Source organism: Lepidochelys kempii, chromosome 1, assembly GCF_965140265.1.
Source record: "Lepidochelys kempii isolate rLepKem1 chromosome 1, rLepKem1.hap2, whole genome shotgun sequence".
NCBI classification, from domain to species: domain Eukaryota; kingdom Metazoa; phylum Chordata; order Testudines; family Cheloniidae; genus Lepidochelys; species Lepidochelys kempii.
This window is the reverse complement of record NC_133256.1, coordinates 134,236,573-134,249,016: the sequence shown is the minus strand read 5'-3', so window position 1 is coordinate 134,249,016 and position 12,444 is coordinate 134,236,573. Positions and strand designations below refer to the sequence as shown.

Sequence of the window (12,444 nt, the reverse complement as noted above, 5' to 3'; positions counted from 1 at the left end):
TTAATAATTTATTTATTATTCTGGTAGTGCTTAGAGGCCCCATTCATGGATCTAGAGCCCCATTATCCTAGCCCTGGTCTACACTAGGACTTTAGGTCGAATTTAGCAGCGTTAAATCGATTTAAACCTGCACCCGTCCACACAATGAAGCCCTTTATTTCGACTTAAAGGGCTCTTAAAATCGATTTCCTTACTCCACCCCTGACAAGTGGATTAGCGCTTAAATCGACGTTGCCGGCTCGAATTTGGGGTACTGTGGACACAATTCGATGGTATTGGCCTCCGGCAGCTATCCCAGAGTGCTCCATTCTGACTGCTCTGGACAGCACTCTCAACTCAGATGCACTGGCCAGGTAGACAGGAAAAGAACCGCGAACTTTTGAATCTCATTTCCTGTTTGGCCAGTGTGGCAAGCTGCAGGTGACCATGCAGAGCTCATCAGCACAGGTGACCATGATGGAGTCCCAGAATCGCAAAAGAGCTCCAGCATGGACCGAACGGGAGGTACGGGATCTGATCGCTATTTGGGGAGAGGAATCCGTGCTATCAGAACTCCGTTCCAGTTTTCGAAATGCCAAAACCTTTGTCAAAATCTCCCAGGGCATGAAGGACAGAGGCCATAACAGGGACCCGAAGCAGTGCCGCGTGAAACTGAAGGAGCTGAGGCAAGCCTACCAGAAAACCAGAGAGGCGAACAGCCGCTCTGGGTCAGAGCCCCAAACATGCCGCTTCTATGATGAGCTGCATGCCATTTTAGGGGGTTCAGCCACCACTACCCCAGCCATGTTGTTTGACTCCTTCAATGGAGATGGAGGCAATACGGAAGCAGGTTTTGGGGACGAAGAAGATGATGAGGAGGAGGAGGTTGTAGATAGCTCACAGCAAGCAAGCGGAGAAACCGGTTTTCCCGACAGCCAGGAACTGTTTCTCACCCTAGACCTGGAGCCAGTACCCCCCAAACCCACCCAAGGCTGCCTCCTGGACCCAGCAGGCGGAGAAGGGACCTCTGGTGAGTGTACCTTTTAAAATACTATACATGGTTTAAAAGCAAGCATGTGAAAGGATTACTTTGCCCTGGCATTTGCGGTTCTCCTAGATGTAGTCCTAAAGCCTTTGCAAAAGGTTTCTGGGGAGGGCAGCCTTATTGCATCCTTCATGGTAGGACACTTTACCACTCCAGGCCAGTAACACGTACTCGGGAATCACTGTAGAACAAAGCATTGCAGTGTATGTTTGCTGGCGTTCAAACAACATCCGTTCTTTATCTCTCTGTGTTATCCTCAGGAGAGTGAGATACAATTCATGGTCACCTGGTTGAAATAGAGTGCTTTTCTTCAGGGGACACTCAGAGGAGCCCATTCCTGCTGGGCTGTTTGCCTGTGGCTAAACAGAAATCTTCCCCGCTGTTAGCCACAGGGAGGGGGGAAGGTTGAGGGGGTAGTCACGCGGTGGGAGGAGGCAAAATGCGACCTTGTAACGAAAGCACATGTGCTATGTATGTAATGTTAACAGCAAGGTTTACCCTGAAAGAGTGTAGCCACTGTTTTATAAAATGTGTCTTTTTAAATACCGCTGTCCCTTTTTTTTTCTCCACCAGCTGCATGTGTTTCAATGATCACAGGATCTTCTCCTTCCCAGAGGCTAGTGAAGCTTAGAAAAAAAAAAAACGCACTCGCGATGAAATGTTCTCTGAGCTCATGCTGTCCTCCCACACTGACAGAGCACAGACGAATGCGTGGAGGCAAATAATGTCAGAGTGCAGGAAAGCACAAAATGACCGGGAGGAGAGGTGGCGGGCTGAAGAGAGTAAGTGGCGGGCTGAAGAGAGTAAGTGGCGGGCTGAAGACAGGGCTGAAGCTCAAATGTGGCGGCAGCGTGATGAGAGGAGGCAGGATTCAATGCTGAGGCTGCTGCAGGACCAAACCAGTATGCTCCAGTGTATGGTTGAGCTGCAGCAAAGGCAGCTGGAGCACAGACTGCCACTGCTGCCCCTCTGTAACCAACCGCCCTCCTCCCCAAGTTCCATAGCCTCCACACCCAGACGCCCAAGAACGCGGTTGGGGGGCCTCCGGCCAACCAGCCACTCCACCACAGAGGATTGCCCAAAAAAAAGAAGGCTGTCATTCAATAAATTTTAAAGTTGTAAACTTTTAAAGTGCTGTGCTTAAAGTGCTGTGTGGCATTTTCCTTCCCTCCTCCACCACCCCTCCTGGGATACCTTGGTAGTCATCTCCCTATTTGTGTGATGAATGAATAACGAATGCATGAATGTGAAGCAGCAATGACTTTATTGCCTCTGCAAGCGGTGATTGAAGGGAGGAGGGGCGGGTGGTTAGCTTACAGGGAAGTAGAATGAACCAAGGGGCGGGGGGTTTCATCAAGGAGAAACAAACAGAACTTTCACACCGTAGCCTGGCCAGTCATGAAACTGGTTTTCAAAGCTTCTCTGATGCGTACCGCGCCCTCCTGTGCTCTTCTAACCGCCCTGGTGTCTGGCTGCGCGTAACCAGCAGCCAGGCGATTTGCCTCAGCCTCCCACCCCGCCATAAACGTCTCCCCCTTACTCTCACAGATATTGTGGAGCACACAGCAAGCAGTAATAACAGTGGGAATATTGGTTTCGCTGAGGTCTAAGCGAGTCAGTAAACTGCGCCAGCGTGCCTTTAAACGTCCAAATGCACATTCTACCACCATTCTGCACTTGCTCAGCCTGTAGTTGAACAGCTCCTGACTACTGTCCAGGCTGCCTGTGTACGGCTTCATGAGCCATGGCATTAAGGGGTAGGCTGGGTCCCCAAGGATACATATAGGCATTTCAACATCCCCAACAGTTATTTTCTGGTCTGGGAAGAAAGTCCCTTCCTGCAGCTTTTGAAACAGACCAGAGTTCCTGAAGATGTGAGCGTCATGCACCTTTCCCGGCCATCCCACGTTGATGTTGGTGAAATGTCCCTTGTGATCCACCAGAGCTTGCAGCACTATCGAAAAGTACCCCTTGCGGTTTATGTACTCGGCGGCTTGGTGCTCCGGTGCCAAGATAGGGATATGGGTTCCGTCTATAGCCCCACCACAGTTAGGGAATCCCACTGCAGCAAAGCCATCCACTATGACCTGCACATTTCCCAGGGTCACTACCCTTGATATCAGAAGATCTTTGATTGCGTGGGCTACTTGCATCACAGCAGCCCCAACAGTAGATTTGCCCACTCCAAATTGATTCCCAACTGACCGGTAGCTGTCTGGCGTTGCAAGCTTCCACAGGGCTATCGCCACTCGCTTCTCAACTGTGAGGGCTGCTCTCATCTTGGTATTCATGCGCCTCAGGGCAGGGGAAAGCAAGTCACAAAGTTCCATGAAAGTGCCCTTACGCATGCGAAAGTTTCGCAGCCACTGGGAATCGTCCCAGACCTGCAACACTATGCGGTCCCACCAGTCTGTGCTTGTTTCCCGAGCCCAGAATCGGCGTTCCACAGCATGAACCTGCCCCATTAGCACCATGATGCATGCATTGGCAGGGCCCATGCTTTCAGAGAAATCTGTGTCCATGTCCTGATCACTCACGGGACCGCGCTGACGTCGCCTCCTCGCCCGGTATCGCGCTGCCAGGTTCTGGTGCTGCATATACTGCTGGATAATGCGTGTGGTGTTTAACGTGCTCCTAATTGCCAAAGTGAGCTGAGCGGCCTCCATGCTTGCCTTGGTATGGCGTCCGCACAGAGAAAAGGCGCGGAACGATTGTCTGCCGTTGCTCTGACGGAGGGAGGGGCGACTGACGACACGGCTTTCAGGGTTGGCTTCAGGGAGCTAAAATCAACAAAGGCGGTGCCTGTACATCAATGAGTATTTCAGGCAGGACTGCACGGAGGGTTCCAATAAGAAATGGTGCACCTAAGTTATCGTTCTTATTGGAACAAGGAGGTTAGCCTGGCCTCTGATTGATACATGGCTAGATTTACCTCGCTGCACCTTCTCTGTGAGTGACTGCAGTGTGATCTAGAGGAATGAGTCCCCTAGACAAGGGAGGAGTCAAATGAGTACAAAACAAATCTGGTCTATTTCTTGTTCTGACCCACTCCATCTATCTTTTACATCTTTGGCTGGCAGCAGACGGTGCAGAAGGACTGCATGCCATCCACATCTCATGGCTGCTCGGCAGAAGATGGTACAGTACGACTGCTAGCCATCTTCATCTCTTGCCTGCCTGGCAGAAGATGGTACAGTACGACTGCTAGCAGTCCGTATCACCTGCCCGCTCACCATAAGACGGTTCAATAGGACTGACTGCAGGACTAAAGAGAATGACCTGGTCAAGTGACTCCAAATTTAGTCCCTGCGCCCATGTCTGCCCAGGCGCTCCCAGCCGACGTGGCCAGGAGCACCTCGGACACGACGAGGACGACTACCAATCGTATTGCACCGTCTGCTGCCAGAAGGCAATGGGTTGCTGCTACTGTGCAGCAAAGCCGTACCGCCTCTGCCAGCACCCAGGAGACATAGGGTGACGGTTACCTGAGCAGGCTCCATGCTTGCCGTGGTATGGCGTCTGCACAGGTAACTCAGGAAAAAAGGCGCAAAATGATTGTCTGCCCTTGCTTTCACGGAGGGAGGGAGGGAATGGGGGCCTGATGACACGTACCCAGAACCACCCGCGACAATGTTTTAGCCCCATCAGAGTGCTCCATTGTGACTGCTCTGGACAGCACTCTCAGATGCCCGATTGTTTGCCATTGCTCTGATGCTGGGAGGAGTGCTTACAGGGTTGGCTTCAGGGAGCTAAAATCAACAAAGTGGGTGTCTTTACATCAAGGAGTATTTCAAGCAGGACTTCACGGAGGGTTCCAATAAGAAATGGTGCACCTAAGTTATTGTCCTTATTGGAACAAGAAGGTTAGCCTGGCCTCTGATTGATACATGGCTAGATTTACCTCGCTGCACCTTCTCTGTAAGTGACTGCAGTGTGATATAGAAGAATGAGTCCCCTAGACAGGGGAGGGGGGGAAGCAAATGAATAGAAAACAAATCTGGTCTATTTCTTGTTTTGATCCACTCCATCTATCTTTTGCATCTTTGGCTGGCACAGACGGTGCAGAAGGACTGCATGCCATCCACATCTCATGGCTGCTCGGCAGAAGATGGTACAGTACGACTGCTAGCAGTCCGTATCGCCTGCCCGCTCACCATAAGACGATTCAATAGGACTGACTGCAGGACTAAAGAGAATGACCTGGTCAAGTCACTCCAAATTTAGTCCCTGCGCCCATGTCTGCCCAGGCGCTCCTGATCGACCTCACAGAGGCGACCAGGAGCACCTCAGACATGACGATGACGGCTACCAGTCATACTGTACCGTCTGCTGCCACAAGGCAAGGGGTTGCTGCTACTGTGTAGCAATGCCGTACCGCGTCTGCCAGCACCCAGGAGACATAGGGTGACGGTTACCTGAGCGGGCTCCATGCTTGCCATGGTATGGCGTCTGCACAGGTAACTCAGGAAAAAAGGCGCGAAACGATTGTCTGCCCTTGCTTTCACGGAGGGAGGGAGGGAACGGGGGCCTGACGATATGTACCCAGAACCACCCGCGACAATGTTTTAGCCCATCAGGCATTGGGATCTCAACCCAGAATTCCAATGGGCAGCAGAGACTGCGGGAACTGTGGGATAGCTACCCACAGTGCAACGCTCCGGAAGTCGACTCTAGCCTCGGTACTGTGGAAGCGCTCCGCCGAGTTAATGCACTTAATGCACTTAGAGCATTTTCTGTGGGGACACACACACTCGAATATATAAAACCGATTTCTAAAAAACCGACTTCTATAAATTCGACCTTATTCCTTAGTGTAGACATACCCCTAGACACTGACACAGAAATGAAAAGTGGTCTCTGCCTGTCAGAAAATGTTTTGCTGTTTCACTTTTAATTAATCACCACAGAAAGAGAGGCAGGTTTTTCACAGATTTTTGCATCAGAAAGTGTCTCTGTTTGTCTTTTCTAACTCTAGTTGCCTCTAGGGAGGACATACAAGCCAGCTAGTTCCGTGCTTAGTTTAAGCCTTGTTTAAACATGATTGTTATAATACTGCTGAAATAAAATTTATTTACACTGCTTGATCGCCACATGTTATGCTGCATGAAACTGCAATACGCTGTGAAGATGCCGGCTGGTCCTCCTATGGGTGTGCTGCCAGGTTCCACTTTTCTAGATCAGATCCACTTTTCTTTGATCAGTCACAGTGGTTGATAGATTAGACTGCAACCTAACTGTGGGTTGGCTGGCCATTGTGCATGAGATCAGACCTCATTACAACCACTCTCTGGACTCTTTTAGGCCAGTTTTGCCACAGTTAAAGCTGACTGAAGAAGGAAGAAAAAATCCTTCAAATGTTTGTTTGAATTTTAGATGAATTCACTTCCGGCATGCTCATATGTTTTATGGCACACAGATGTTCATGGAAAGCAAATTTCAAATTTGCACGCATGAATATTCATAGTTGCTGAACTTTAAATTCACACATGTGACTATTTGCTCCATAAAAGTTTACATTCTCTTCCAATCAGGGGACAGAAATGATATTATGTGGCTTACATGACCAATCACCGCTAAATAACAGCTTAAATTTCAAATGTACACGGTGAATCTATAGAATAAAAAAAAATGAATTGATATTGACTGAATACATTTGAATCTATTTGAGGATACTGCATTCTGCTTGCAGATATTCTGTGATAAACTAAGCTTATTTGCTGAATAATGTTTTTGTGAATTAATCACGCAACTCCAGCTGCAACATCATTTAAACTGTCCTTAAAGATATCTCTTAAACATGGTTACTTATCCTGGGTAGACTTGCTATACCTTTTGAGGCTGAGGTAGATACAAAACTAGTGAGCTCTGTAATCATTTATACCGTTCACCTTTATGCATTTGCAAAACAGTCTATAAAGAATTTTCTTATCAACGTCCAGATGTCTTTACTCTACACCAGCTAGGCTGATTCTACATGATGCAATTAATAAACAGACCCAAAATTTTCAGTACTTGACATTTCCTTGTTTAAATAATTCAGTCTCTAAATATGCTTGAGCAAAGATTAGCAAAATGCTATTGTAGATATTCAGTGCTCATCTGATGCTCAAAACCTTATGAAATTCATTTCTAAAAGTAGTGTGAGTGCTTCTCAAATGCTTGTGAAAAGCATTTGTGTGTGTGACATGGGTAATCTTTCATGTCTCTGTGGACTACAGAATTCCCACATAATGTCATCCTAAAATCATTTTATCTCAGCACAAAAAGGGCTAGGATTCTTTGAGCCTCCAAATCTAGAATGTATTTTTTTAAAATATAGATTTAAACTCTTTCATGTTTCCTAAAATAAGAACTAATATACATTCAGTAAAACTTTTGTTTCCCTATGCTGTGTTTCTAATTTCAGCCCCGGTCTGTCTGTCTCTTTGTATCTGTGTGTGAAAAGAGAGCAAATATGAATCTGAAAAGCTACAAAGGGTCTCAGCTGTTGTGGTTTGCTAGTTTAGATCTCCATTCGCTAATGAAAAACATAATCCCCTTCCACATGCCCCACTTTTAAACCATCTTTTATTTACAGGCTTTTTAAGATTTTCATGTTCCTGTTTGTATCAGCTGAAATTCCTTCAGTTGTAAACAGAATGATTTGGTGGAATGAATTTGGTGCAGGGGGAAAAAAGCAACAACCAAAAATCTCTGTCATGATTGTCATGATGTTTGGAAAAATATCTTCGAGAATAGAAACTATTTTCATTTCCATCAAATCAGACAATGTGTAATAATTCCATGACAATGAGCCAGACTGAACTAGTTATTAGTTCTGATTGATTAGTGTAGACTCTAGTAGCAAAAGCCTCTGAGTATTGCAAAAACATTTTAGCTGGAAACCACCCTCTCACTTAACTGAGATGTAGAGTATTCCTTACTAGTTGTTCTAATCAGCTTTGGCAAGAACCCTAATCTCCGCTACCTCAGGGCATGCAGATGGTACAACACAGAATCTGCATATCTACTAGTACTACAGCCATTAACGCTTTTTACTGAAGTACATGCTGCCTTTGATATCCTTCATCCAGGAACAATAGGTCACTCAGTTGATCAGGCTAACAGTTTCAAAAATCTTCCTTTGCTTTGGGTGCCTTGATTTATGGGTCATCCAACTTGAGACATATTATATTTGACTCTGGTATTAGGGTTATAGTACAGTAAACACTGTACCTCATGTTGAGTACCACGTATGGCCTTTTTATTTTGCCAGTAAGTTCTCCTCCTGTCATTATTATAAAATCATATCCAGCCAGATCAACCTTGGAAGATATATGGAGTCAGCACAAAGGTGATTTGTTAGCTCTGTCTGATTGGTTTTGTTAGTCTTGTGGCATGCGTGAATCTTCGCTCCCGCAGTCTGCATTTTGAGATTGTCTCTGAAGTCTTGGATTATTCTCCCTGATTAGAGAATGAGCAAGCTGTTGTGAAAACATTTGTGACAACATGAGCTGTGTGATAAAAGACACAAGGTCTGTCTCCCAAGAACCAGGATATAATGCAATGAAATTTGATGGAACTGACTGGAGTTCAAGCAGAACAAGTTTCTAATATTGGGGTCAGCTGGGATGCACGTCTGTTCTTTGCTGCCAGTGTTCTGTTGGCTTACTTATGCCCTGGGTTTGGAGTACTGGAAATACCTGCTACTTCAGACTATTCCATCCTTCGTGGGTGGTTCTTCTGCAATTTTCCCAGCCACATGGTGGGCTGATTTCACAGTCTGCCCTGGAGATTAAGTGTGGGGGTACAGTTTGAAGTACTGTCCATGGTTTATCTGCAATATGTTGTTTTAGGAGTAACTATTCATTTTTCTTTGCATGGTATGACTATACTGCCATGGATCTGCATTTGGAGCTCCTTGCATGGGAGTATAAAAATCTGTGGCAGGATATAACCCAGAAGTGATACTGAAAGGGTATAGGCCAAGGTCCTCTAAGGTATTTAGATTTTTCAGTGGAAGTTAGGAGTCTAAATATCTTTGAGGATCTGGGCCATAGCAGCTACTACGTGAGTTCTACTAAAAGTGCTTGTTAGTGGGTATGTTGGGCCAAATTTTGAAAAGAACTTCCAAAACTCACCTTTAAAATGTGTGAGTGCACTTATCTGCTGGTGCCAAATAAATTTGTCCACACCTTTTGACAGTGCAACTTTGGGGAACTGCTTTGAAAATGTAGCCCTTGAAGTGCTTCCAAGTGTTGATCCGGAGCTATAATGCCTTATATGGCTGTGGCCCACATTGTGAGCTAAACCTAAGAGGTACGTCTACACAGCAAGCAGAAACCTGTGGCACAAGTCTCAGAACCCTGGTCTACAGACTCTGGTTCGCGCTACGGCACTAAAAATAACTATGTAGCTCCTCCCAGAGCTTCAGAATCCAAGCTCCAGCCCGAGCCCAAACGTCTATTCAGCTACTTTTGGCACTGTAGCATGAGCCCAAGTCTGTAGGCTCAGGTTCTGTAGGCCCAAGTTGCTGTGGGTTCCTGCTTACCATGTAGACATATCCTAACTAGCTATGCATAAGAGTAGGTGGGAGTAAGGATCTATCCCTTTGCCAGGGCTGTAAGATCCAGTCACAGGTGCAGCTCCAGAGTGTTCCCTAGGAGAAACTGGGTGCTGACTGAGTGTGGAGGGGCAGAGACTAGGCAAAGCCAGCAAAGATGGCTGGCTGCATAGGGGGTAAGAAGGAGTATCAAATATACCCTGTAAAGGGCTGTAGTCAGTTACTCCCTTCTCTCCCCTCTATCACAGTCAGGGAGACTGGGAGGATGGATGTTCTCTGAACAATGCCTCCTGGTGCTCCTCCTGAAGTAGTGTGCCTATGCAGTATATCCCTGACTATGAACTGCATGCAAATAGCATGACCTACCTACTCTCTCTCCATGTACTTGTGGCATTTGAGGTCAGCTAAGGGGCCTGAGCTGGAATTCTTATAGTTAAAAACCCAGGCATGGCAGGAGGGTGCTTGGTGGTGCTTCTTGAGTCAAACTTCACTTCCTCCACTGGTCTGACAGAGCTGGAGTTTGTGGCCTTTAGGGCACAATGCAGGACTCACTGTTTCTTAGGTATTAAGGGACTAAATCTGTGCATATGAAACCATCACAGTGTCCTGAAACAGGTTGTCAGGGTGCATTGTTATAAACCTAAATACAAATAATGACTGGAAATCAAAAAAGAGGAATAGTTTGCTGTTATTTTTTGTATGGTAGAATAATAACAACTTTCAGCTCTGACTTGCTGAGTACCACTACTGGCATGGTCAGGAAGGAGCTGCTTTTTGGTTCACCAGCTGCCCAGAGTGGCCCTAGTTGTTTTGCCATCCAGGGCAGAAAATATTTTCAGCTCTTTCCCCCCAAACCCTTCCTGCAGCAGCAGTGGAGGTGGGGAGTGGCCAAGTGGCACAGCTGTATGGTGCCCTCTGGGAGTTGGTGCCCAGGGAAGCCACCCTGTTTGCCCCTAGAACCAGGAAGGCCTATGAACAAAGAGGGGGTCCTAGTTGAGGCTTGGCTGCAGGAACGTGCAGAATGCATGTCAAGTAAGATAAATTCTGCTCTCAGCTTACACCAGAGCATAATTTGATCCATCAAGTGTTGATGCTGGGTGTGGTGCTCAACTAATTGGTTACCTCTAGAACAGGCCATCAGTTGGCAGATGCAATAAATAAAGTGAATTCAAAGTTCTAAATAATGTTACATTCTAAATAACCCCCTTGTCATCCTCACCCCTTGTGGCAAAAGACCTGGTGGTGAGAGGTTTTTCTACAGCTCTTTCTGGAGTTGATCTACAAGAACCAAGCAACCCTGGAAACATTTTGTTCATTAGCGGACTGATCCAGAGCTTACTAAAATTAATGAAAAAAAGAAAAGGAGTACTTGTGGCACCTTAGCAACGAACAAATTTATTTGAGCATAAGCTTTCATGAGCTACAGCTCACTTCATCGTATGCATTCAGTGGAAAATACAGTGGGGAGATTTATATACACAGAGAACATGAAACAATGGGTGTTACCATACATACTGTAAGGAGAGTGATCACTTAAGGTGAGCTGTTACCAGCAGGAGAGCAGGGGCGGGGGGGGGGCAGGGGGGGAAATTGGGAACCTTTTGTAGTGATAATCAAGGTGCCCCCGCCCTTGCTGGTAATAGCTCACCTTAAGTGATCACTCTCCTGGAAATGGCCCACCTGATGATCACTTAAGATAAGCTATTACCAGCAGGACAGTGGGGTGGGAGGAGGTATTGTTTCATATTCTCTGTGTATATATAAAGTCTGCTGCAGTTTCCACGGTATGCATCCGATGAAGTGAGCTGTAGCTCACGAAAGCTCATGCTCAAATAAATTGGTTAGTCTCTAAGGTGCCACAAGTACTCCTTTTCTTTTTGCGAATACAGACTAACATGGCTGTTACTCTGAAACCTCTCCTTACAGTGTGTATGATAACACCCATTGTTTCATGTTCTCTGTGTATATAAATCTCCCCACTGTATTTTCCACTGAATGCATCCGATGAAGTGAGCTGTAGCTCATGGAAGCTTATGCTCAAATAAATTGGTTAGTCTCTAAGGTGCCACAAGTACTCCTTTTCTTTTTGCAAATACAGACTAACACGGCTGCTACTCTGAAACCTAAAATTAATGGGCAGCTTTTCATTGATTTCAATTACCTTTCAAGGACCAGAGCCTGTCTATGGGTATGTCTACACTACGGAATAAGGTCGAATTTATAGAAGTCGGTTTTTTAGAAATCGGTTTTATATATTCGAGTGTGTGTGTCCCCACAGAAAATGCTCTAAGTGCATTAAGTGCATTAACTCGGCGGAGCGCTTCCACAGTACCGAGGCTAGAGTCGACTTCCGGAGCATTGTACTGTGGGTAGCTATCCCACAGTTCCCGCAGTCTCCGCTGCCCATTGGAATTCTGGGTTGAGATCCCAATGCCTGATGGGGCTAAACCATTGTCGCGGGTGGTTCTGGGTACATATCGTCAGGCCCCCGTTCCCTCCCTCCCTCCGTGAAAGCAAAGGCAGACAATCGTTTCGCGCCTTTGTTCCTGAGTTACCTGTGCAGACGCCATACCACTGCAAGCATGGAGCCCGCTCAGGTAACCGTCACCCTATGTCTCCTGGGTGCTGGCAGACGCGGTACGGCATTGCTACACAGTAGCAGCAACCCATTGCCTTCTGGCAGCAGACGGTACAGTACGACTGGTAGCCATCATCGTCATGTCCGAGGTGCTCCTGGCCACGTCGGCTGGGAGCGCCTGGGCAGACATGGGCGCAGGGACTAAATTTGGAATGACTTGACCAGGTCATTCTCTTTAGTCCTGCAGTCAGTCCTATTGAACTGTCTTATGGTGAGCGGGCAGGCGATACGGACTGCTAG

At 46.8% G+C, this 12,444-nt stretch overlaps 1 protein-coding gene across 1 annotated transcript; it reads left to right on the top strand.

Annotated features, from left to right (window-relative positions):
* Positions 1–327: 327 nt before the first annotated feature.
* Positions 328–2,153, top strand: LOC140905167 (uncharacterized). Its single transcript, XM_073327934.1, has 2 exons — positions 328–1,009; positions 1,598–2,153. The coding sequence occupies exons 1-2, from the start codon at positions 427–429 to the stop codon at positions 1,747–1,749; spliced, it is 735 nt and encodes a 244-aa protein (XP_073184035.1). The 5' UTR covers positions 328–426; the 3' UTR covers positions 1,750–2,153.
* Positions 2,154–12,444: the final 10,291 nt, after the last annotated feature.

Coding starts and splice junctions, on each gene's coding strand:
- LOC140905167 (XM_073327934.1), top strand. CDS start 427: ATGCAGAGCTCATCAGCACAGGTGACCATGATGGAGTCCCAGAATCGC. Junction 1,010..1,597: donor AGGCGGAGAAGGGACCTCTG/GTGAGTGTACCT, acceptor TTTCTCCACCAG/CTGCATGTGTTTCAATGATC.